This window comes from Astyanax mexicanus, chromosome 16 (assembly GCF_023375975.1).
Source record: "Astyanax mexicanus isolate ESR-SI-001 chromosome 16, AstMex3_surface, whole genome shotgun sequence".
Classification (NCBI taxonomy): Eukaryota; Metazoa; Chordata; class Actinopteri; order Characiformes; family Acestrorhamphidae; genus Astyanax; species Astyanax mexicanus.
The window spans coordinates 12412263-12435837 of record NC_064423.1 but is presented as its reverse complement, the minus strand read 5'-3'; the positions used below and the strand labels follow the sequence as shown (position 1 = coordinate 12435837).

Here is a 23575-nt window from a genome sequence, read left to right as displayed (position 1 = left end):
ATAAAAATAAATCTTGATGTTTTTTATTTGTAAAGGATTTAAGTACTACACAAATTACAAAGGTCTTTAGGAAATGCTTCTCTTTTTCAGAACGTTTTTTTCAGAATGTTATTTTGTATGAGGTTACAACATACTTCACCTTAAACAATTAGGAAAAACACACTTCTGTTCTGTAATTCCCTCCGTTGCACTTCCTGCTGGTTAAGGGAATTGAACTGGCACCCTCAAGTGGATGGTGTCTGGTAGTCTAAGAATTTGACATATTTGAAGCTTTTTGCTATGCTAATCTTTATTGATATCAAACAATATTAATATTTTATAGATTTTATAGAATATTATAGATATCATTATCAACCAGCAAAAGCCTGATTTTTATGCTCATTACTATCTTACTATCCATCTTCATCATTTAGATAGCAACAGTGCTTATAAATATATATATACAGTCATGGGCGTGGTCTGGAAATCATGTTTATTGCTATCTTGGCAGTGAATTGTCAACACCGGCATGTGTCTAATGTGTGTACACCCCGGCTTGTTAAGAAAGTGTCGGACATGATCAGTTAGCTGCACCATTGAAATAGTGAAATTATCAGTTAGGTTAGGTCAGAGCACATCTGGCTCTTAAAGAGAATTAGCATGTAACACACTAATTGGTTTATTGCATGTTACGCCCAAAATACACCCATGATCAGACTCCACCCACTGCTTCTGTATTTATATATATATATATAGAGAGAGAGAGAGGACTATGATAAGATTCTCCATTAGGCCAAACAGCAAACCACCAGGACCAGGAGAGTTCTAACGACTAAACCACCTAGTTCAAGTTCTGTTAACAGGCCAATGGTTTACTATAGTATCACAAGTTAAAAGGTTTTAGGACAAATATTATTTTTTTTATTCTGAAATCCAAATCTCCTGTTCAGTGCTGAAAGGTGAGTCTCAGCAGGTCATATACAGGGGCTGTTCTGTTAGACGGAGGCGCCATCCCATCAGCGTCAGTGCCAGCCCAGACCCCTCAGACTGACTCACACAAAAAGCTCTCTGTGAGCCTTCACTCCTCTCCACTATAAATGGCCAAATTGATGGAAACCCACCCTTTTTTTACCGCTCGTGTTTTTTTTTATTTTTTGAGGAATGATTGGGGGGGGGGGGGATGGGGGGTGGCTGGGTAAACTGCAGTCTGTGATATGGGTTACAATCATATGATTTTAGCCATTATATGTAACTAATGCTGAAAGATTTTAACATTAAAAGACAATAGAATATATAAACGTACGTCTGCTCCTGGATTCCCTGGGAGTCCATTAGCCCCGTTTTTCCCATTAGCTCCATCTGGGCCCTGTTAAAAACCAGTACAGTTTGAGGGTTCACAGTATTACACAGTAAACTAAAGACACATATGAATGAATACTCACCGGGAGGCCAACTGGACCAGGCCCCGGTCCCCGTTCTCCCTAAAATAAATGAATGATGATAATAAAATAAAACACACAAACATACAAAATACACTTGAATGGACGTAAACATGCAGCAACCTATAGAAATATCATTTTAATATAAATAAAAGTAAAAAATAAATAAATAAAATAGGCTTACATCAATCCCATCAACACCAGAAAAGCCAACAAGTCCTGGGGGGCCGGGTGGCCCTCTTGGACCAGGCGGGCCCCTCTAAAAACACACAGACACACACACACACACACATAATGTAAGCCACCTGTGGTCAATCTTTTCACAGTATTCCACAGGTTTAAGTCAGCTGAGCTTCTGAACAATGGAGTCATTGATCTGACTGCAGTGTGAGTGATAGCGTTATCAGACTCACCGATCCCATAGTCCAAATACTTTATACACAGTCTGATGATTAAAACTTGCAAACCTCAAATGTACTGCACATCACACAGCTCCACACATCAGCTACTGTCACAGTATATATCCATCAAATAAAATCATAAATATACATATATATGCACACATAAACCTAAGATAATAAAAAATAAAACTTTTAAAACATCTAGTTACAGAAGAAAACTCAGATTTGCATCATAAATGCAGTCCAAGTTTTATTAAAAGTTAAAAAGCACTTTGAATGACTGTTGTGTATGAAAGGTGCTATAGAAATAAACTTGCCTTGCCTTTTTTAATGAACTTTTCCTGACAGTGAAATAAGTCCAGTATCTGCAGGAGATCTCTGAGAGCGCGCGCGTGTATGTGTAAATCAGGTGAGCGGTGAGCTCGCGGGCTCTGGAACTCACCTGTGCGGAGCAGATGTGCAGTAGGAGCGCCAGCAGGGTCGCGCGGAGAGCCCCGCGGTGCAGCATGGTCTCCCCGAGGTCCTGGAGAAGGTAAAATCCCGTTTGTTCTCTGGGTCCGCGGATTTTCTCTCAATATTCCCGAGCTGGACCGCCGAAGCGTCTGCTGAGATGCTCGTTACCATTAAAAACTCATGTTTATTCATGATGACGCTCGAAGTGCTGCAATGTGATTGGTTGAGGAGTGAAGACATTGCAGGAGGGGTGGTGAGTGGGCGTGACCTGCAGCTCCACCTGACTACCTGTGGACTACAGCAGTGACTAATAAATAAACTACAATCACTTTTACGTTTTTTTAAAATAATTTAAATATACAGCTCTGGGAAAAAATAAGAGATCACTTCAGTTTCTGAATTAGTTTCTCTGATTTTGCTATTTACAGGTATATGTTTGAGTAAAGCGGATATTGTATAAACTACAGACAACATTTCCCAAATTCCAAATAAAAATATTGTCATTTAGAAAATGTATTTGCAGAAAATGAGAAATGTTTGAAATAACCAAAAAGATGCAGAGCTTTCAGACCTCAAATAAGGCAAAGAAAACAAGTTATTATATTTATAAAGTTTTAAGAGTTCAGAATTTAATATTTGGTGGATAACCCTGTTTTTTTTAATCACAGTTTTCATGCATCTTGGCATGTTGTCCTCTACCAGTCTTACACACTGCTTTTGGATAACTTTACTCCTGGTGCAAAAATTCAAGAAGTTCAGCTTGGTTTGATGGCTCGTGATTATCTTTCTCTTAATTATATACCAGAGGTTTTCGATTTGGTAAAACCAAGGAAACTGACGTCTCTTATTTTTTTCCAGAACTGTACTTTATATGTATGATTTTAGATTTTTTTAAAAATGCATTTCTCTAACAGTTAATTTCTTCTAATTAATTAATATAAAGAGTGTCAAAAGTATTGACATTCATAACTCAGTTCATAACTCAGTCAGCTGTCCCAGTTCTGCTTCGTACACAGACTTCAAAAGTCTTTTGTCCCTCAGGCCATAAGACTGTTCAACTCCTACCTAACTAGGTTGGAAAGCTGATGCTGGAATTACAGCCAAATAATAAAAAAAAGTTTATAACTGGACTCCCTATATAGCTCACTATCGAACACCCTAGTGCATAACAAAATAAAAAAAATACGTTACAATTTCCACTGTTTTGCACCATCATGCAATGTGGTGGTGTTGTGTCAACCGTTCTCAGAGTGGCACAAACAAAGACATTTTGGTGGTTTGGGCACATATGGAGCAACTAGGCAAAATCGTAGTTTAGAAATGTTTGGTGATTTTTATACTGGAAAATATTTATGGCATTTAGCTTACCCTCTTATCCAAGGCGACTTACAATTACAGAGGTGGGCCAATGTAGATGTCTTGTCCAAGGTCTATTATTGGTGTACTGCCGCATAGTCACCCAGACTGGGAACTGAACTACAGTACATTTTTTTTATTTTTAAATTTGACTTCTTTCTTGTTTAAATCATGTTTTATCCATGCTTTATTCTTTACTTTTTGATTGTTACATGTTTTGGTAATATGACTTTTATTTGTATTTTCTAATTTGTAAAGCACTTTGAATGACCATTGTGTATGAAAGATGCTATATAAGTAAACTTGCCTTGCCTATATGATGTGGTAGCTCACTGGCGGGGAGTGTTGTTATCCACTGTGCCACCACAACCATTAAATAAAATGTAGATGAAAATGTTCTCATTTCCTCAACACAGAACAATATCCCAAACATCCCAAGTTGCAAAAAATAATTTCAGGGAGGTACCCCTGGACCTGGACTTATCACATATCTATATCACATTAACTTACCTGAATATGCCTTTTGCAATAATTTAGTCCCCTGTGGGCAATGTTAAAATCACTATTGCACACTGTGCAAAGTCTGTGTTGTTATTGATATGCAGTAGACTCACGCAACATCCTTGTGAAGTTTGATATAACAGGTTTTAATGTTGAAGACATGATTTTAAAGCGTTTTAACTAAATGCTCAAGCTGTAGCTCCAGCATCAGCTCACTAACCAGTCAGACACACAGCAGCAGTAATGGAGCATCTTTACTGCCTAAAACCTGTAGTTTACTGTAGAAAAACTGAAATATACAGGTACTAAATGAATATCTATCTATCTCACTCTATAAGCCATTAGTGGCGCTGCTATACTCCTGAATATATAAAACCTATGTGGATGTATGAAAGACTTTTTAAAATTTATTTAAAAGCAATTTGACCAGTGGAAGGATGGTCCCCCCTTAAAAGTGAGTCTTGGTCCTCCAAAGGTTTCTTCCTCCTCCTGCAGCTCTGAGTTTTTCCTTGCCTCCTCGCTCACTGGGGGTTGTGTATTCTGTATTTTCTATGTTTAATATTTTGCCTGACGTGTCTGTAAAGCTGCTTTTTGCCAACAACAGTTGTAAAAAGCGCTATACAAAAAAAATTATATATATATATATATATATATATATATATATATATATATATATATATATATATATATATATATATATATATATATATATATATATATATATATATGTGTGTGTGTGATGCTCCTCCGGAACAGCAGGGGGCGCTGCCGCGGGCCGCGCTTCCCTGGCGGTGGTGGGGGGGTTTCTCAGGGCGTCGTTTTTAAAGCTGTAACCGCCCAGCTGCTGCTGCTGCTTGTTTGTTGTTCTCGGCGGCGCTGCGAAGGAACAGGGTTAGCCTCTGGTAACACACTTTAATTATTTAATTCATGTGTATTGTTTACAGTGGAGCGCTGTATTAAACTCTAATATCTATATAAAGAGGTTTAAAATCGCCACAACGCTACATCTCTCTTTCCCCGACCTTATTTAAAGACTGTTCAATAACTGATAAACAACTATCTTTTCAGCTTCTGCAGCTCGCTGGCTTTATTCCGAATAATATAAAATAATTACATTAACAACAAAAATTAGCTAGCTAACTAACCGTAACCCTCTGTTTAACCTGCTGACTGCGGGATTAACCGTCTTAACATATTTAAGATAAATATCAGTAGATATGTTTAGATTCCTACAGAATTAGAGTCTGTTAGCCAGCTGTCCTTCCTTACTCAGTCATTTAGCTAGAGGGTGATAGTTATGGTGATTATACAGGTAATTATTTACAGTCTATTTTTATATAATGTAGTTATGGTAAGGGTGAATGGTTATTGTAATGGTTATGGGTAGATGGTGATAGTTATGGTGATGGTACAGGTAAATATGTGTAGTCTATTTTTATATAATTTGATTATAGTAAGGGTGAATGGTGCTAGTTATATTGAAATGTGATTTTTATGGTGAGATGTGATAGGGTCAGATGTGATGGTTAGGGGGAGATGTGATAGTTATTGGGAGATGTGATAGTTATGGTGATCGTTATTGTGAGATGTGATTGTTATGGTGATAGTTATTGGGGGGTGTGATAGTTATGGTGAAAGTACATGGTGTGAGTTATGATGAATGTACAGGTAACCTTTTTCATTAATCATTTAGTAATCATTTTCTGTAATGTAACTGGTTGTTGTGAACATAGATGGTGATAGTAATGGTGATGGTACAGGTCATTATTTGCGGGATGTTTATGCAATGTAGTCATGGAAAAGGTAGATGGTGATTGTTATGGTGATGGTACAGGTAATTATTTGCACTCTTTTTTTATATAATGTAGTTAAGGTTAGGGTGCATTGTGATAGTTATAGTGAGACGTGACCATTATGGTCATAGTTATGGTGAAAGTAAATGATGAGAATTGTGGCGTATGCAGAAGTAATTGCTTTCAATTATTTGCAGGCTTATTTGCAGGCTTACTTATGTAGTCATGGTGAAGCTAGAATGTGATTGTTATAGTGTAGGTACGGGAACTAATTTGCTAAATGTTTATATAGCTTATGTAGATATGGTAATTGTGAACGTTATGGTGATAGTAATGGTGAAGGTACATGGTGAGAGTTATGGCGTAAGTACAGGTATTTATTTACAGTCTGTTCCTGTAATGTAATGTTGCTGTGGTAAAGGTAGATGGTGATAATTATAATGATTGTACAGGAAATTATTTGTCTGATATTAAAGTTTAATAATCTGAAAAATATCAATATGACAAAAAACTAAAAAAATCTGTAGGGGGGCAAATACTGTTTCCCACCACTGTATTTCAGTCTGTTTATGTAATATTATTTTGCTGAAGGTAGCCAGCCGGTCATGGCAATGTTTGTTTATGGAATGATAAAATGGTTCTTTCCCTGCACATCTCAAGTCTTATTTTAGGTGACAGTGATGGAAAACCTGGACTTCTCAGAGGAAGAGATTGAGCAGCAGTTAGCAGCGCTCGGCTACACAAACGTAAACAAACAGAGACTGCGTGAATTTAAACGAGGTGAGTTGTTGATCAAATAGTTTAGCAATGTTAACATTAATTCTGATAATATTATGATGGTTAAGACTCTTTACCTTTATTGATAGACCTTGACTTGCTGATTTTTAATGAGAAGTCAAAGAGCCAGACTTCAGCTGAGTGGAGTTCTCCCCAGTCTCACAGTACTGTAGGCAAGAGTCCACCGGTGATCACTAAAGAGAAAGGTCCGTGGTAGCCAGATTGAAAAGACTTAACAATCAAATATTTAGAAATGTATTTATATCAGGTAATGCATCAAGTTTTTATTTGTCTTTTTGTCTGATTCAGTCCAAGTACACAGAGATGCTTCCAACTACAGCTATATTTATCCTCACAGAGGTGAAGCAGATCAGGAGAGATTGGTATGAAAACATAATTTTACAGCAAAAATGTAAAAGAAACACGTAGTTGTTTTTATAGTCTGTTTCTAAATGTCACTGAAGCATGAATGTTTATCTTACAGTATGTTTGTGTCATTTTTCTTTAAGGTTTTGGCCCCAGCTTTTCAGGCCGATAGCCACCGCTATGGTGTAAATAGGCCTTATGACTCCTACATAAAGCACTCAGTGGCTCCCAGACACATCAGACCTTCTACAGCTCCAAACAGACTGGAAGTAGACGAGACACCTTCTGATGATTACTATTCAGTGCAGGATACTCAAATGCTCAGTCCAGACAGAGGCCTGCATATGAATGTAAAGCCAGCTGTCAAGAGAAAAGTCCTTCGGTAAGACTTTCTTTTGTCCTTGTAGAGGTATTTTATTTTATTACATTAAAAAATAATTAATGTAATATGCACACTGTCTAACTGTTTAATGTGTAGTTACAGGAGTAATATACAATTTATACATTATTGTAACAGTATTATGCAGGGTGTTCACAGGTCCTTAAAAAGTCTTAAACTCCTTTACCTAAGATCTCAACTGTCCCTCTCAACTTTTTAACAGCTTAATTTTTTTTTGTGTATAATTTGTTTAAATATTTATTTATCTAAAATGGAAAAATAATTATCTTACTGAAAAGTTTTTTTTAGCAGCAAACAATAGTATGTTGTTTTGGAAATTATTCAAGGTCCCCTCTGGTCCTTAAAAAGTCTTAAAATGTTGAATAAATAAATAAAATTAATTAATTAAATTAATTTGGGTAATTAAGGTCTTAAATTGTCTTAAATGTACTGTAAATTAGCTGTAGTTATTACATTTTTAGAAGGTGCGTGTAATGCCAGTGGGAAAGCACAGTTGCCCACCGTAAACATCTAATCCTAAGGTAAACGGAGGACTAGTTAACATACTAACGTTAGCAGCTAATTAAATACCGGGGAGAGAACAGCTTTATTTTGTATACAATTTTGCTAGAAGAGTTGCTTTTCAGACCAGTTAAAAAAGGAATAAAAAGCTATTTTTAAGTTTCTTATTGTAAAATACAAAATTGTATACAAAATGAAGCAAGTTTTATAGATTCTATATTCAAACAAAAGTATAAGCCAAATCCTCCCCGCAAACGATAGGAAACAGCTCTGGTAACTTAGTAGGTGGGGAAAAGGTGGGGTTTGTCTTTTTCCAAGAGCCGTAAGTTGCGGGCTTTTGCTGAAGTGAGCGAGTGGAATTACCTTAACGGGCGGGGTTTATTTCCAGCAGCCAATCACCGACTAGTCCCCACCCACCCATAAAAACAGGGTTAAAACTAAATGCTAGAATATTTTCAGAAAACCGAGAGAATCGTGAAAAAAAGGAAATCAAAAAACAAATGGGAAACCTTAAGTTTTGATTTTCAATACAATACATTTTCTACCAAAGAAATTATGACTATATTTCTTATTTTATATTATATTTAAATTATATTTATTAGGGTCTTAAAATCATTAAATCAGACTTTTAAAATGATGCAGGAACCCCTGATTCTTGTGATAAAGGATATTTGTCATTTTAAGACCATTAAAGGTCACTAATATAATGATAAATTAAAATATATAAAATATCTTAAAAAAGACATGGCACCCTTTTAAAGACAATAAACCTTTAATTAACAACAGTTTGGAAGATCTATACTTTTTTTCGCCTGCAGCAGTTGACACTTTTCCACCAGCAAGGAACAGGCTTTACTGGAAATTGGCTAAAATACTGTTCACTGTTATATATATGTTTTTTGTAATTGCATTTGTATGTTAACAAACACAATTTACAATATCAGAATTATTGAGGTCATGTCCATTAATAGTGCAATAAGTTAATGTCATTAGCGTGACAGGCCTAGCTTGAGTTTTTTTTCATTTTTTTTTTCATTTTTTTTTTTATTTTGTCTCAGAATCATGTTAAAAAGTTAAATTTAAGTGCACTATACCTGCTGGTACTCTGATTTTGAGTATTACACAGTAGTGTTGCACTGTTATGAGTATTATACAGTATACAGTATAGTTACATTGAATAATTGAAAAATTGTGTGTTAGCTATTGTTTTAAGTGCAAGAACACTCATCTGCAGATCATCATTTAAATATTTTTTTTCCTTTATTAGGAAGCATCGGGGCCAGTCTCATGTGTGTGATGAATCCTACTACAGTGAAGACTCTGGTAAGTTTAGCAGATCAGGTGTAGTAAGATCTAGTTGTGAAGGATCAGCACACATTACAAATGCACTGGTCAAGCGCAATTATAATATCCAAAACCATAATATCTATGATGTAGATCTAATAGTCATTATAAATGGCATGCACATGTCTGGCCACAGTGTGTCACCCTAGTCCTTCTGAACAGATCTTAGTGCTAATCTTCTTACCTTAACTCTGCCTCCCTTTCGGCCATCTGGTGAGGCTTCCTGGAGAAACTACAGTAGATTTCCGTGTGGATTTTATCGCAGAAGGAACCATTCATAAATCGGCATGTATAAAGCTTACTGGGAGAACCTTAATGAGGAGGAACAGGATTCTCTGTCTTCTTCTTTCTGGACGGATCAAGAGAGTGAAGGAGAACAGAGGGAATGTTTTGTAAAGGACGACTGGAGGGATGTAAGGACTGAAGGGAATCCCGGATTCAGTGAGAAGCAGGAGAACGCTGAAAAAAGGGACACGCTGGAGAAGATTACACAAGACACAGAGAAACGGCTAAGGGATGAAGATCAGAGTGAGAGAGAGGAAGAGCATGTGACGGTTGAAGAAATTGGGAATGATAGTACTGGAATAAACTCGGGAAAAGAGAGTGAGGAGCAAGAAGAGCGAGATAGTGTTGAAAGTGAGGATAAAATAATAACAGATAAAAGTGGTAGTTTGAAAAGTGACAAGGGACTCTCAGAGTCTAAAGATGAGCTGGAAAGTGAGGAGGAGGAAAAAGAGGAAGAAGGCTTGGGGGTAGAGGTAGAAAGTACAGAAAATCCACTCAAAAGAAACAGCTGTGAAAAGGAGAACAGAGAGAAAGTAACAGATGAAGAAAAGCTTGTGAATGGAGAACAGATAAGTAAATCCTGGGCTGAAGATGAGCAGACTGGAGATGAGGATCTTTTAGATGAAGAGGATGAAGGCAGTGTGAAAATGTTTGGACGTGATTGCAGCAGTGATGATGATGATGATGATGATGATTGCGACGACGATGATGAGGAAGTGGAGAGGTTTGATGGTTTGGACAAAGAAGTGGATAAAGATTCTGAAGAATATGGTCTGCAGAATGAAAAGGAAGTTGATTATTCTACCAGTGAAGGGAACAGTGGTGTAACTTGTGAGAGAATGGGAAGAAAAGAACCAACAAGTGAGGATGAGAGGACTCCATGTTCTGTGAACCAAGACGATCTTAACAGATTTGAGCAAAAAGAGGACTGGGTGGGTGAATCAGCAGAGGGCAGTGAAGTGGGAGGGGACTTTTTGAATACATATAATGATTACAGTATTATTGAGCAGACCGGGTTGGATGAACAGAAATACAGAGAACTAAGTCAGATGTGTGAAACTGCAGAACCTAACCAAAAGAGTGCAACTCCACTAACGACGTTAGATAACGACGCTAACGAAACAGAACAGAGTGACGGGTTCTACACCACACGAGGCGAAACAGATGGACATGGTGTTTCTCAGCAAAAATGGAAAGACAGTGTTAAACAGCATGAAGAGAAACAGATAAATGAAGATAATTACGACATGTATGAAGAAAAAGAGGCAGTTGAAGATTACCTTGGCAGTACAGGCAGCCCAACAGTAAGTATCTTAACTTCTGGTTATGGAACCTACAGACCAGACTCGCCCAGAGACGAGCTGGACTATAGAGACGACTGTACTCTGACTGGACTGGAAGAAGACGACTGCGAGTACCGCAGTGTTGTCGACTGTGAGGACGACTACTGCCAGTCTGTGAATGAACACAGTGGTTTATTGGAAACATCTGAGCATCCGATTCCGTCTCTCTCTCTTCAGCGAATTGACCATTCTGTTGATCACTGTGACTCCAGTAAAGAAGAGACTGTACAGAACACTGGTGATGGCCGAGGTGAACCTACTGAGAACAGACTCGGATCTCATGGCCTATGTAATGAGAGGGATCTGGAGTTAGATTTCGCTGCAGAAAGTGTTGAGCAGATGAGTGGCATTCCTTCACAAGTTTTAGAGGTAGGCGACCGTGACGCGGCTGAAGGTAGCGACCGCAGCGAGGCAAGCACAGTGTATCAGGATTATCACCACCCCTTTAACCTGAGACTCAGTAAAAGCAGGACTGTATTTGAGCACAGAAATGAACACCGACATGAGGGAGAGGAGTCAAGGAAGCCAAAGAAAGTAAAATCACACAGTTTAAAATATGGTGAGTGACCTGCATTCCCTGTTCTGTTTGAGAACCACACTGGATTGGACAAATTAGCTGTCTGTCAAGCGCTTAATTAGTGTATTGTGAAGATTATAGTAATTTCCTATTGGCCTGTAGTCTTTAGTTAGTATCAGCGTACTATAACTATTTAGTTATATAGCTAGTAAAAATTAAACCAGTTAAATAAACAGATGTGTTTGATGACTTTCCTAATTACCAGTTAGATGTTGCGTATTATGTATGTTTGTGGATTTAAAGTACAAGTGAAAAGTTTGGACACACCTCACATTCAGTGGTTCATGTTCTGCATTGTAGATTTCATACTACGAAGAAAAACATGGAATATTTAGTAAACAAAAAAAAAGGGTTAAACAAACCAGAATGCTTTATATTTTAGATTCTTTAAAGTAGCACCTCTTGCTTAGATGACAGTTTCGCGCATCTTGGCTGGATTTTCTCAATCAGCTTTATTAAGTAGAGTCACCTTGAATTCAGGCTTTCAGTTAACAGCTGTGCTGAACTTATCAAGAGTTAATTACTTGAATTTCTTATCCTCTTAATGTGTTTGAGAGCATCAGTTGTGAAAAGGTGGAGTTGGTATACAGTGAATAGCTCTATTTGAGTATTCTAATCCATATTAAGGCAAGAACTACTCAACTAAGTAAAAAAAAAACTACTTTAAGAAATGAAGGCCAGTCAATCTTCCACAAGTATTCTCAAGTCAGTCGCAAAGCTGATGAAACTGGTTCTTATCAGGATCGCCCCAGAAAAGGAAGACCAAGAGTTACCTCTGTTGCACAGGACAAGCCTCAGAAACCACGTTAACAGCTCCCCAGATAAGAGCACCTAAATGCTTCATGGAGTATTTTGGTTTGTTAACACTTTTAAGTTACTAGATAAACCCTTATGTGTTCCTTCATAGTCTGGATGACTTTTTTTTTTTTTTTTTTACATTGTAAATTAATACCAAAGACTTAATGTCAATGTAGTAAATGTAGAGTGTGCTGTTTTGGTAGAGTCTGTGAGTATGCTGGAGGAGCGTTTGGACCAGCTGAGGGTGTCTGCTGGTGGTGGGAGTGGTGAGACGGAGAGTGAGGAGACATACAGCGACAGCGACAGACAAAGCTCAGCAACAGTAGAATTACCCAGTGCCTTCGAGGCCTACATGAAGGGCATGGTCAGTATTAGTACTGTCAGTTTGACTTTTTTTAGCTACTGAATGTTGAGATCTATGAGCTTTATAAAACATGTTTATAAAGTTTTTTGCACAAAATCACTCTCAAATAGAAATCCAGCCATTTTCAGGTTCTTTTAGAATGAGCTGTTTAAGGGCTCTGGCACTTTTATGCAAATAAGATGTTGCTCTCTACGCCCCACCCATCCCGTATTTGGGCTGAATGTTTAGATGGCAAACCTAAGGCTCTATCCAACCCTAATATGTTTGACTCTAAGTAGCAAGAGTACACCTGTAAACATGCATATTACTTTATTTATTACTAAAATATCCAGCATTACACAATACTGCTACTTTAAAATAATAGATTGTGAGGGTATATATCATACTGAGGTTTTTTTGCATGTCACTCAGCCCTAAAAGTCATAATTTCTCAGTCCCAGGTAGGCCTGTCACGATAAGATTTTTTTTGTGGCCGATATATTGTTCCAGAAACTATTGCGATACACGATATTTTTATTGTATCTATTGTATATCTATTAAATGACCCTAACATAATGATAACAGAATAGCATTAAAAAGCCTTTATGCACCTTTAAAGACAACACAATTTGAATTAATCATTTATTATAATTAGTTTGGGAATTGTATACAAATTTCTTCACCTACTGTTTGTGTTATGGAGTACCAGTTATTAAAGCACAACTGGCTAAAATACTATTTACCGTTATATATGTGAACAAACATACAAATAAACACAATAGACAATATCACGATTATCAAAAATTATTGAGTTCATGTTTATTTATTGTGCGATAAATCGATATTGCAATTATTGTGACAGGCCTAGTCCCAGGTCTGAGCTGATATTCTGTTAGGTTGTTTCAGGTCTGATGGTAACTTTTTTTTTTTTTTTCATAACACAGAAACGATCCCGCAGTGAAAATGACATCAGGCAGCAGCCCAAAGCCTGTAAGATTCTGTTCTTATTTTCTGTTATGAACCGAATTGCTGTAGTGTCCGTGTGTCTAATTGTAAAGACATGATTTGAGTCAGCATTTTGCCCAGCAAAATGGTAAAATAACTTTTGGATTTGGTCCCTAACTTAGCTTATGAAGTTCCTAAGTGGCACAGGCTTGACATCCTAAAAGCATCATTACAGGATAGTGTGCAAATATGTGATCATGTAAGCTTATTTACAGAGGTTTTACTGGGTTAGTGCTGGAGACCTTTTGTGCAACCTTAATTTAAATGAACTATCAGCTGTCCTCAGCAGGTTTGATTAAAACAGGTGTAGTTTAAGGTGATATTACCCAGATAATAACTACAGCTATAAACTAAGGTAATCTCTCTCTGCTGCTGCATGTTAAAACTGAAACACTGTGCACAATAGTCCTAAACACAGGACATTCTTCCTGTATTTACTTCATTAATTCTGCCCACACAGGCCTGATCAATAAGAGGAAAGAACATTCTCACATGGTTTGTTGTAGAAAAACTCACTCATCTAAATGTGTTACATGTAAAAAACAACCCAAACTACTTAGTTCAGATCAGGACCTGGAATTAAATTTACCTTACATTTTTAAAAAAACAGTCTTTTGTCTATTGTAGCCATTTAACCAGTATTGTGTATTACTTTATCATATCAGTTTTTTTTTATCAGTTTTCATACTTTCACTGTAACACTACTTTTGTGCTCCTGTGCCATCTCAGTACCCTTTTACTACAATGCACTCATTTGTAATATTTATATGTAATTTTCAGTTATTCGTCCAGCCATGGATCACCCACATACAAGGAACTTGAAAAAAAATGATCCTGTTGCAAAGTAAGGCATTAAAGAAGCAACCTCAGCTTGTTGTTTATAGACACGTTTCAACCATTTTTAAGTCGTTAAATGTTGGGTTTTTTTTTTGTTTTTTTCCCCCTCTTCTTTCTTTACAGGTATTTTCAGTACAAGCAAGACTGGGAGATGTTTAAGCCGCCTGGAGAGAAAAACAGGAAGGAGCTGCACTGGGCCATCAGGGTACCTTTATTTAACATTTTATATACCGTATTTTTCGGGCTATAAGGCGCACTTAAAATACTTATTTTTTCCCAAAAATCGTCATTGCGCCTTATAATGCAGTGCGCCTTGTGTATGGATTTTGCTTGTGTTTACTGACCTCGATTTTTATGTGGTACACTGCGCTCTGTTGTGCAGAATTCCTCACCCACGCCAGAAAAAGATCCCCCTCTTGGGCTAGCGCGCGGTTACCGTTGACTGCCGTACTGCCTCTCGGCTGTGGCTCAGGGTAGCTAGTTTCCACTGTAGCTCCGTGGCCAGAACAAGGTGCCGGTAAACTTTCCTTTCCACCCGTTCTGGGGTAATAGCACAAACTGTTTCTTTTTAGCGCCCACTTCTAAGTAAAGTTAACCTCTTAGCACGCGCTGGCCCACCGGCGGGCCAGAAATATTTTATATTTCATAACTGGCTGTGTTTCTGAATAGTTATGAACAGTTACAGGTTCAATATAGACATCCAATATACCATTTTAAAGCTTAGAATCTCTGCTTTTGAGCTATTTAGCCTATTTAGCGGAATATCCTTTCAGAAAATAAACATTTAGGGCGAAATATGCCTTGGTTATGATTTTAATAATTCATAACTCTCATATTTGCGTTTATCGTTCGTCCATATTTCATCGAATGCGGTCATGTCATACACCATTCGAACCGTCTGGCTCTCCGGATTCCAGAACTGTGCTTTTACTGTAGGATGTATGTTTCATGAATTAGAGCTGCGTCAGAGCGCATGTTTCCAGTAATAAAAGGCTCTCCTTTTGTCCTGGGGTAACCTCCGGTCACTGCCGCCACCCCCCGAACACACACACGCGCTCAGCCACAGGTCCTACCTTCAAAACGCGTCCAGACTAAAGAGAATCCATCAATCCAGTCTCCTGTAATCCACAGTTATATCCAAACAGCGCTGGAAATCACTTCATCCAGAAATGAAACTTATCCAATCTTTATCTCTGTTTTAAAACCGTTTTATTCACCGAATTCGGCACAACACGCTATTATAGTCAGAAGCCTCGCGGAGTAATGCGGTACTTGCTGTGCTTCAACATAATATTATGGTCTGTCGGAGCGTTGCGGCTACCGTTGTCAGGAGCGTCGCGGAGTAATACGTACTTGCTGTGCTTGTTGATTTATTGCTCAGAGATGTTGTTATTTTTCACAGATATTGTGAAGGATTTATTGCTCAGAGTTATTGTTACTGATATAAATAAAGTTTAATTTAGTGCGCCTTATAATCCAGTGCGCCTTGTGTATGGACTAACACTAAAAATAGACCGTTCACTCATCGTGCGCCTTATAGTCCGAAAAATACGGTAATTAACAAATCTCAGTGCACCCACGCTGTACATAAAATAAATCTACATGAAGAGTTTTAAAATTAACATACTTTTGTCTACAGGAGCAGCTTATGTATCAGCCACCACCGGTAAGAAACATTTTTAGATCATATATTTACTACATATGATCTACTACAAAAATGAATTACTTTCTGAAATTATTCTATCGTTCTTGCAGCCAAAGCCACAGAGAACCTACGTGCCCAATACCTACGTGGTGCCTACAGAAAAGAAGCGTTCAGCGTTGAGATGGGCAGTGCGACATGATTTGGCAAACGGCCTCATTCCAGCAAAAATCACTTACCCTTGACATGATGTCTTTTTGTGGTTGTTTTTATTTATTATTGTGCATCATTTCCTGTCCCCTCAACTGTATTTGAAATAAATGCCAGGTAACTGCATTGGAAATAAATGTCTTTTTAATGCACTGAGAGTTCACGGCCAGTCACTGTAGGGGAGTTTGAATGGGTACAGAGCTGTAAATCGAGAGTCATGCCACAGCAGCTTCTTCTCCAGAAACTTAACTGTGTCCAGAGTAAGAACCAGAGTTTCATATTTCAGCATGCTGTGAACATTCAGACCTGCAAGTAATAAGGAAATTGTTTAACGTCGGAATGCATTCTGTTTTCATAAGTTCTGAAGTGAAAAGGCTCAAAACTGCAGCTTATTAACTTACCGATTGCTGGAATGATACTGATAGTCTTCAGGGTTTCTGTGGCCTGAAGAACGTTCTGAGGAAACTCCTCCCCTCTGATTATAAAGAAAAACATTTATAGTCCAAAAATGTATAAGATTTTAATAAATATATAACCACTTTTAAACCGTTCATGTATTATCTACTCACACATCAACAATGAGGACTGAATTCCCCCACTGTCTGTGTTTGACCAGGTCCTGTAGATAATGTGGGTCTGGAGTAGGAATCTCCAACGAGTCAACAATATGGAGACAATCCTGCAAGACAAAAAAAACAGCTTTAATTTAAACCATGTACTACATTATTTTCCTGCTTCCAGCCTGAACAGATGGTTATTAGAAATTAACAGTTTAAAGTAAACAATCAGCACACAACTGAAGATGCAAGGTTAAAAAAAAATAATACAGCTCTGGCCACAAAAATAAAAGAGCACTTAAAAATGATGAGTTTCTGTGATTTTTACCTAATTTAAAACCTCTGGAATATTATCAAGAGGAAGATGGATGATCACAAGCCATCAAACCAAGCTGAACTGCTTGAATTTTTGCACAAGGAGTGAAGCAGCATAAAGTTATCCAAAAGCAGTGTGTAAGACTGGTGAAGGAGAACATGCCAAGATGCATAAAAACTGTGAATAAAAACCAGGGTTATTCCACCAAATATTGATTTCTGACCTCTTAAAACTTTATGAAAATGAACATGTTTTATATACATTATTTGAGGTCTGAAAGCTCTGCATCTCTTTTTTTGTATTTTCATCCATTTCTCATTTTCTACAAATAAATGCTCTTAATAACAATATTTTTCATTGTAATTTGGGAGAACTGTCTGTAGTTTATAGAATAAAACAACAATGTTCATTTTACTCAAACATATACCTATAAATAGCAAAATCAGAGAAACTGATTCAGAAACTGAACTGGTCTCTTAATTTTTTCCAGAGCTGAATATTTATATTTTGGATTATCAAACATAAGCCTCAGTCCAAGCGTACTAGTGAGTGCAAAAGTAATTTGACTGAATCAAATTAACCAATTGATTTGGAAAAATCTTATACGAGTCGTTTGAATCATCATCTACCACAACTACATGGTAGACAATTAGACACTTCACTTGTTTCTCTTTAAATTCAAAATGATCCCAAACAGCAGACCTGGGTCTTTTTTAACATCATTCCATTGCACAAATGCTAATGGTTTGACATATTATGAGCAAGAAATAATAAAGCAATGCATTTCAAAGCAGCGTATCGCCACACAGATTAAATGAACCGGTTCAGTTTGTATCAAAGATTCAAGTTTTACATCACTAAATCTTACCTGAGTCAGTTTGGAGGTCAGTGCGACTTTCAGGCCTTGTACTCGCACCTTCATTGGCAGCATGTAATAATAGCTAGTTGGACCTCTCGGACCGTGAGCGACGCCGCCTGCAATAGGAAGAAAGCCATTACCACCACTGATTTCACGCTAGAATTAGCAGATACAGTTAGATAACAGATTCCTTCAGAGAGGAGTTGTAAGTATTTACTGCAGTAAAACTAGGGTACAAAATATATACGTTTCCTAATGAATCTGTTAAAAGCTTTTACAGTACTCTAACATCCAGTACCAGTCAAAAGTTTCAACACACCTTAAATTCAGTGTTTTTTTAATTATTTTTTTGAATATTGCAAAAAAAACAAAGAAACAATGGAATTTTTTAGTAAACTGTTTTTTTTTTTTTTACTTTTCTCCTGAGCAGGTAAGCTAACTGGCTAGCTAATTCAGCCTGGTAAGCTCCCGCGGTCGGGCACATCGCGGAGCTATTGCGGAGCACTCTCCGGTCAGACCGGGCACTCTCAGGTCAGCCAAGAGATATAATTTCAGCTGGCTCTCCCCTCTTCAAAGTAGGCACCTCTTGTTTAGATAAAAGTTTTTTTTCTTTTCTTGGCTGGATTTTCCAAGTCAGCTTTATTAAGTAGAGTCACTTGGAATGGCTTTCAGTTAACAGCTGTGCTGAACTTGTCAAGAGTTAATTACTTGAATTTATTGCCCTCTTAATGTTTTTGAGAGCATCAGTTGAGTTGTGAAGAGGTACAGTTGGTATACAGTAATTATCTCTAATTGAGTAATGTTCTAATCCATATTACGGCAAGAACTGCTCAACTAAGTAAAAAAAAATACTTTAAGAAATAAAGGTCAGTCAATACAAAAAAAATCAAGAACTTTAAGTATCCTCAAGTGCAGTTGCAAAAACCATCAAAAACTTTATGATGAAACTGGCACTCATCAGGACCCCAGCATGGAGCCACCTGAGTGCTTTTTAGTTTAACACTTAAGTTGCTACATGATTCCTTATGTTTTCATAGTCTGGATGACTTCAGTATTCATTTACAATGTAGGGAAAAATATATTTATTATATTAATAATGATTAACAAAAACTTTGTATGAGAAAGTATGTCCAAACTTTTGACTGGTACTCTTTCAGTTATAAATGCACACTGCAAACTTTTTTGTTGAATAATGATTAGCCAACAGCTTACAGGCTTATGTCCTAATAAAATTAAATATGGAATGACTTGTTTAGTTAGGAGTAAACAGTATATTCCATAATAAAATATATTGAATACTTTATACTGTATATGTATCTGTTGCCATCTTTTCTTACCTCCTCTCCAGATGGGTGACCGGATGCTGCCGTGGCGAGCTCGTCCACTGCCCTTCTGTCTCCAGGGCTTTTTGCCTCCACCACTAACTTCAGCTCTGCTCTTAACTTTGGCATAGCTCTGTAGTTTAATGAATACATAAGATTTAAATCACAATTTCAATCAATTCAAATTTTTATTACAGTATTGGCTTCTGCAACGGTACAAACATTCACCCCCATATACATGCAGAGTCGGCAATATTCTTGTATTTTTATGTACGTTCCTTGTATGGACATCTGACATTGAGAGTAATTTATGAATTTAAAAAATCTGTCAGCATCACACAGATTAGGTATTATTATATTTGTTTTTCATCCTTACAATTCTCTTGAAATTTCTTTGCCAGACCTCCACAGCATGAAGTATATCCAACCTGGTTTACAATAAAAAAGAGCAATTAAGAAATTATTCCAAGAAAAACTGAATATAATTACACCACATATAATAATAATTTTACATCATAAAACAGAACTGTTTTATCATTTTGTTTTCTGAAAGTTTAAATAATGTGGAAGCTCACAGAATGTTGTGATGTCGTACTTGATCTCTATTCAACTATTGAAACTAATAAATATGAGGAGTCTGTCCACTCTATAATTAGAAAACAAAAATTAATATTAAAGAAAAATATTTTATCAGCAAGACTATTTTTTCATGTTACATTATCTTCTTGTCGTACAATGAATGGAGATGACCACATATATACTACAGGGAACAGTATTTGAGCAAGTAATTTTATGACCAATAATGCTTCAATAACTGTAACTCCATTCTATCATTAATTCATATTTTGTTGTCTTTAAAAGGGTATAATTAGTGTGTTATGCTATTCTATTACCATAACTTATTACTTATTACCATTAAAGCAACTCACTGTTCAAGTATCGTATATCTTACCTGAGCTACAGTTTATTTGCTGATGGTGTGTTTGTGTGTGCGTGCGCCTGTGTGTGTGTGTGTGGGACAAATTACCTGACAGGTACAGCGAAAACGTCAGGGTGTAGGTCAACAATACCGAGCGGTTCACTGTCTTGACTCTCTAAAGAATGTAGCCAGGTTTGAACAGGTGAGAGGTGAGCTGGAATGTTCTCCTCACACCTTCGCAGGACAGGCAGGTCAGAAGCAGATGGAAGGACTTTTTCTGAAACAGATTTAGCAACAAAGCAAATCAACCAAAACCTTTGTTACAGCCTATACAGTTAAAAAAAGATATATAAAAGTTCCTTTTAAATTGGTGGATGACAATGACCTTTTTCCACCTGGAACCTCCCTTAGAAAGAAGCGCAGAAAAGAAGTAAAGGGGCACAGAAGTAAATTTATCAATTAAAGAGTTCTTACTTTCTCTCGGAACTCCGATCAGATTGGGTGGGATTCTTAGATTGGATGGCACATTGCTTTCTCCAGAGAGAGATGAGAGAAGCTGAAATCACAGCACAGCACAATTAGATAGACTGATCAATACATAAAAAAACAATATAAATCAATATAAACGGTGAAAGACACAGAGCGCTTCCAAAACTGCAAGAAATTCTGCCTACACTAACATTCTGAGAAAGCAGACAGTGTGGTGATGGAGGTCTATGAAGGATACTGTTCTCCAGTACTGATTCAGTCCTACCTAAATCCTGCCCCAGACTCAAGCCAGAGTCATTCTTAAATCCTACCAGTGTCCACCCTCAGTCCTGCCCCAGAGTCCAGCCTCGGTCATGCCTAAAACCTGCCAGAGTCCAGCCTTAGTCATGCCAACAACCTGCCCCAGAGTCCAGCGTCAGTCATGCCAACAACCTGCCCCAGAGTCCAGCGTCAGTCATGCCAACAACCTGCCCCAGAGTCCAGCGTCAGTCCTGCTCCAGAGTCCAGCCAGAGTCCTTCTTAAATTCTACCCCAGTGCATCCCCCGTCCAGCCTAAATCCTACCCAAGAGTTGAAACCTGAGTCCATCCAGAGTCCTCCTTAAATCTTACCCCTGAGTCCAGTCCCAGTCCAGTCTAAATCCTACCCCAGATCCCACCAGAGTCCAGCCTAAATCCTACCACAGTGTACGGCCTATATCTTATCCCAGAGTCCAGCCCCAGTCCATCTTAAATCCTACCTAAGAGTCGAGCCTAAGTCCATTCAGAGTCCTCCTTAAATCTTACCCCTGAGTCCAGTCCCAGTCCAGTCTAAATCCTACCCCAGATCCCACCAGAGTCCAGCCTAAATCCTACCACAGTGTACGGCCTATATCTTATCCCAGAGTCCAGTCCCAGTCCATCTTAAATCCTACCTAAGAGTCGAGCCTAAGTCCATTCAGAGTCCTCCTTAAATCTTACCCCTGAGTCCAGTCCCAGTCCAGTCTAAATCCTAACCCAGATCCCACCGGAGTCCAGCCCCAGTCCAGCCTAAATCCTACCCCAGTGTACGGCCTAAATCTTATCCCAGATTCCAGCCCCAGTCCATTTTAAATCCTGCCTCAGACCTGCCTAAATCCTACCCCAGATGCCAGCCTAAATCCTACCCGAGTTCAGTCCCAGTCCAGTCTAAATTCTGTCCCAGAGTCCAGCCTCCGTCCTGCCTACTGACCCAGAGTATAGCCTCAATATCTAGCCTAAATCAGACCTCAATGTTCAGCCTCAGTCATGCCTTAATCCTACCATAGACATAATCCAGCCACAGACCTGCCTAAATCTTATTCCAAAATCCAGCGCCATTCCATCCTAAATCTTATTCCAGAGTCCGGCCTCAGTCCAGCCTAAATATCAGACTCCAGTCTCTGAGTCCAGTTTAACTGCAGTGAGAGCGGCGGAGCTGCAGAGACGGATTGAGTAAATAGTAAACGGAGATAATTTACTGACCCGGTTACAGATCCCACCTCTGCTCGCGCTCAGCGCGGCCCGGAACATCGCTACTATATAATAACAATACTAATATCTATACTAATCTCTGATCCAGTGATTAATGAGCCGCACGAGCTGCAGCGACCTGCCAATCACAGCGGAGAGGTCGCGCGCAGGAAACACGCCGTCCCCTACATCTGACGTGAGGCCGAGTGTGGGCGACTGCGTTAGACGTAAGATCACGTGGCTGTGAGCTCAGCCTGTGTTTATCTTTACAGTTTGTTGTTTCTGTGATGAAAGGCTTCCCCATATTTTTTAACTGTAATGTGTTCTCTAATTGTTTAAAGTAATTTATATTTTTTACCTTAAAGACTAAAATGTGTTACTTTGAATCAACATGTTAAAAAGTATTGACATTCATTAAAAGACCACTTAAGTTTCTGAATCAGTTTCTCTGATTTTGCTATTTATAGATATGTTTCAGGAAAATTAACATTGTTTTATTCTATAAACTACAGACAACATTTCTCCCAAATTCTAAATAAAAACATCGTCATTTAGAACATTTATTTTCAGAAAATGAGAAATGGCTTAAATAACAAATAATATGAGAAGAGCTTTCAGAACTCAAATAATGCAAAGAAAACATGTTCATATTCATAAAGTTGTAAGAGTTCAGAAATCAATATTTGGTGAAATAACCCTAGTTTATAATCACAGTTTTCATGCATATTGGCATGGTCTCTCCCACCAGTCTTTCACAATGCTTTTCGCATAACGTTATGCCACTCCTGGTGCAAAAATTCAAGCAATTTGGATTGGTTTGATGGCTGTGATCATCCATCATCTTCTTGATTATATTCCAGATTGGTAAAATCAAGGAAAAACATCATCATTATATTAAAGTGTTAATGTTGATAAATGTGGGACGCATTACACTCCCTGTTTCAGCTGCGTATCCATTCCATTAAAAGCATTTTAGTACAATATAAATATATAAAAATTATATTCTCATGCAACCACAATCAGATTCACTCCATCTGGATGGAGAGATTTATTTGGATAGGTGATGAGAAGCCGGAATAAAAATAAGCTGAAATGAAATAGGAGTAACAAGACTACTTTTAACATATAAGGAGTAGAAGTAAAAAGTTAGGTGAATAATAATTACTTCAGTAAAGTTTAGATTACCAAAATTTCAACTTAAGTGAGGAAACAAAGTATTTGTACTTCATTACTCAAAAAACAAGTCTTTTGACACTGCTGTTTATATTTGATTCTTTTTGCACAGTATTATATTC

The 23575-nt window shown here is 37.7% G+C and overlaps 3 protein-coding genes across 5 annotated transcripts in view; 1 reads left to right on the top strand and 2 right to left on the bottom strand.

Moving 5' to 3' along the window:
* The window catches only part of col9a1a (collagen, type IX, alpha 1a), a 30506-nt gene extending 28075 nt beyond the window's left edge, over nucleotides 1–2431 (bottom strand). The window contains exons 1-4 of the mRNA XM_049465895.1: nucleotides 2262–2431; nucleotides 1603–1677; nucleotides 1422–1460; nucleotides 1283–1345 (exon numbers count right to left, since the gene is read on the bottom strand). Of these exons, the coding sequence (XP_049321852.1) occupies nucleotides 1283–1345; nucleotides 1422–1460; nucleotides 1603–1677; nucleotides 2262–2327 (243 nt within the window). The 5' untranslated portion in view covers nucleotides 2328–2431. The remainder of the gene's footprint in view (nucleotides 1–1282; nucleotides 1346–1421; nucleotides 1461–1602; nucleotides 1678–2261) is intronic.
* A 2468-nt stretch (nucleotides 2432–4899) lies between these two features.
* hyls1 (HYLS1 centriolar and ciliogenesis associated) lies at nucleotides 4900–16476 on the top strand. Of its 3 annotated transcripts, XM_007237348.4 has the most exons (12): nucleotides 4900–5031; nucleotides 6583–6702; nucleotides 6789–6905; nucleotides 7009–7082; nucleotides 7209–7447; nucleotides 9234–9289; nucleotides 12517–12677; nucleotides 13601–13646; nucleotides 14442–14505; nucleotides 14622–14703; nucleotides 16138–16164; nucleotides 16254–16476. In XM_007237348.4, exons 2-12 carry the CDS (start codon nucleotides 6603–6605, stop codon nucleotides 16383–16385), a joined length of 1098 nt encoding a protein of 365 aa, XP_007237410.3. In that variant the 5' UTR covers nucleotides 4900–5031; nucleotides 6583–6602; the 3' UTR covers nucleotides 16386–16476. The 3 variants fall into 3 exon arrangements, 2 of the variants coding, with proteins under 2 accessions (XP_007237410.3, XP_049321851.1); XM_049465894.1 differs by lacking the exons at nucleotides 4900–5031; nucleotides 6583–6702; nucleotides 6789–6905; ... (1 more) ...; nucleotides 7209–7447; nucleotides 9234–9289 and adding an exon at nucleotides 9317–11497; XR_007424906.1 differs by lacking the exons at nucleotides 4900–5031; nucleotides 6583–6702; nucleotides 6789–6905; ... (3 more) ...; nucleotides 13601–13646; nucleotides 16254–16476 and adding an exon at nucleotides 9298–11497.
* On the bottom strand, nucleotides 16477–22481 carry mrpl4 (mitochondrial ribosomal protein L4). Its single transcript, XM_007237346.4, has 9 exons — nucleotides 22293–22481; nucleotides 20798–20879; nucleotides 20432–20600; nucleotides 19781–19832; nucleotides 19420–19537; nucleotides 18092–18198; nucleotides 16920–17029; nucleotides 16752–16825; nucleotides 16477–16656 (listed from the first exon to the last, which is right to left on the bottom strand). Exons 1-9 carry the CDS (start codon nucleotides 22338–22340, stop codon nucleotides 16511–16513), a joined length of 906 nt encoding a protein of 301 aa, XP_007237408.3. The 5' UTR covers nucleotides 22341–22481; the 3' UTR covers nucleotides 16477–16510.
* Between the last annotated feature and the right edge of the window lie 1094 nt (nucleotides 22482–23575).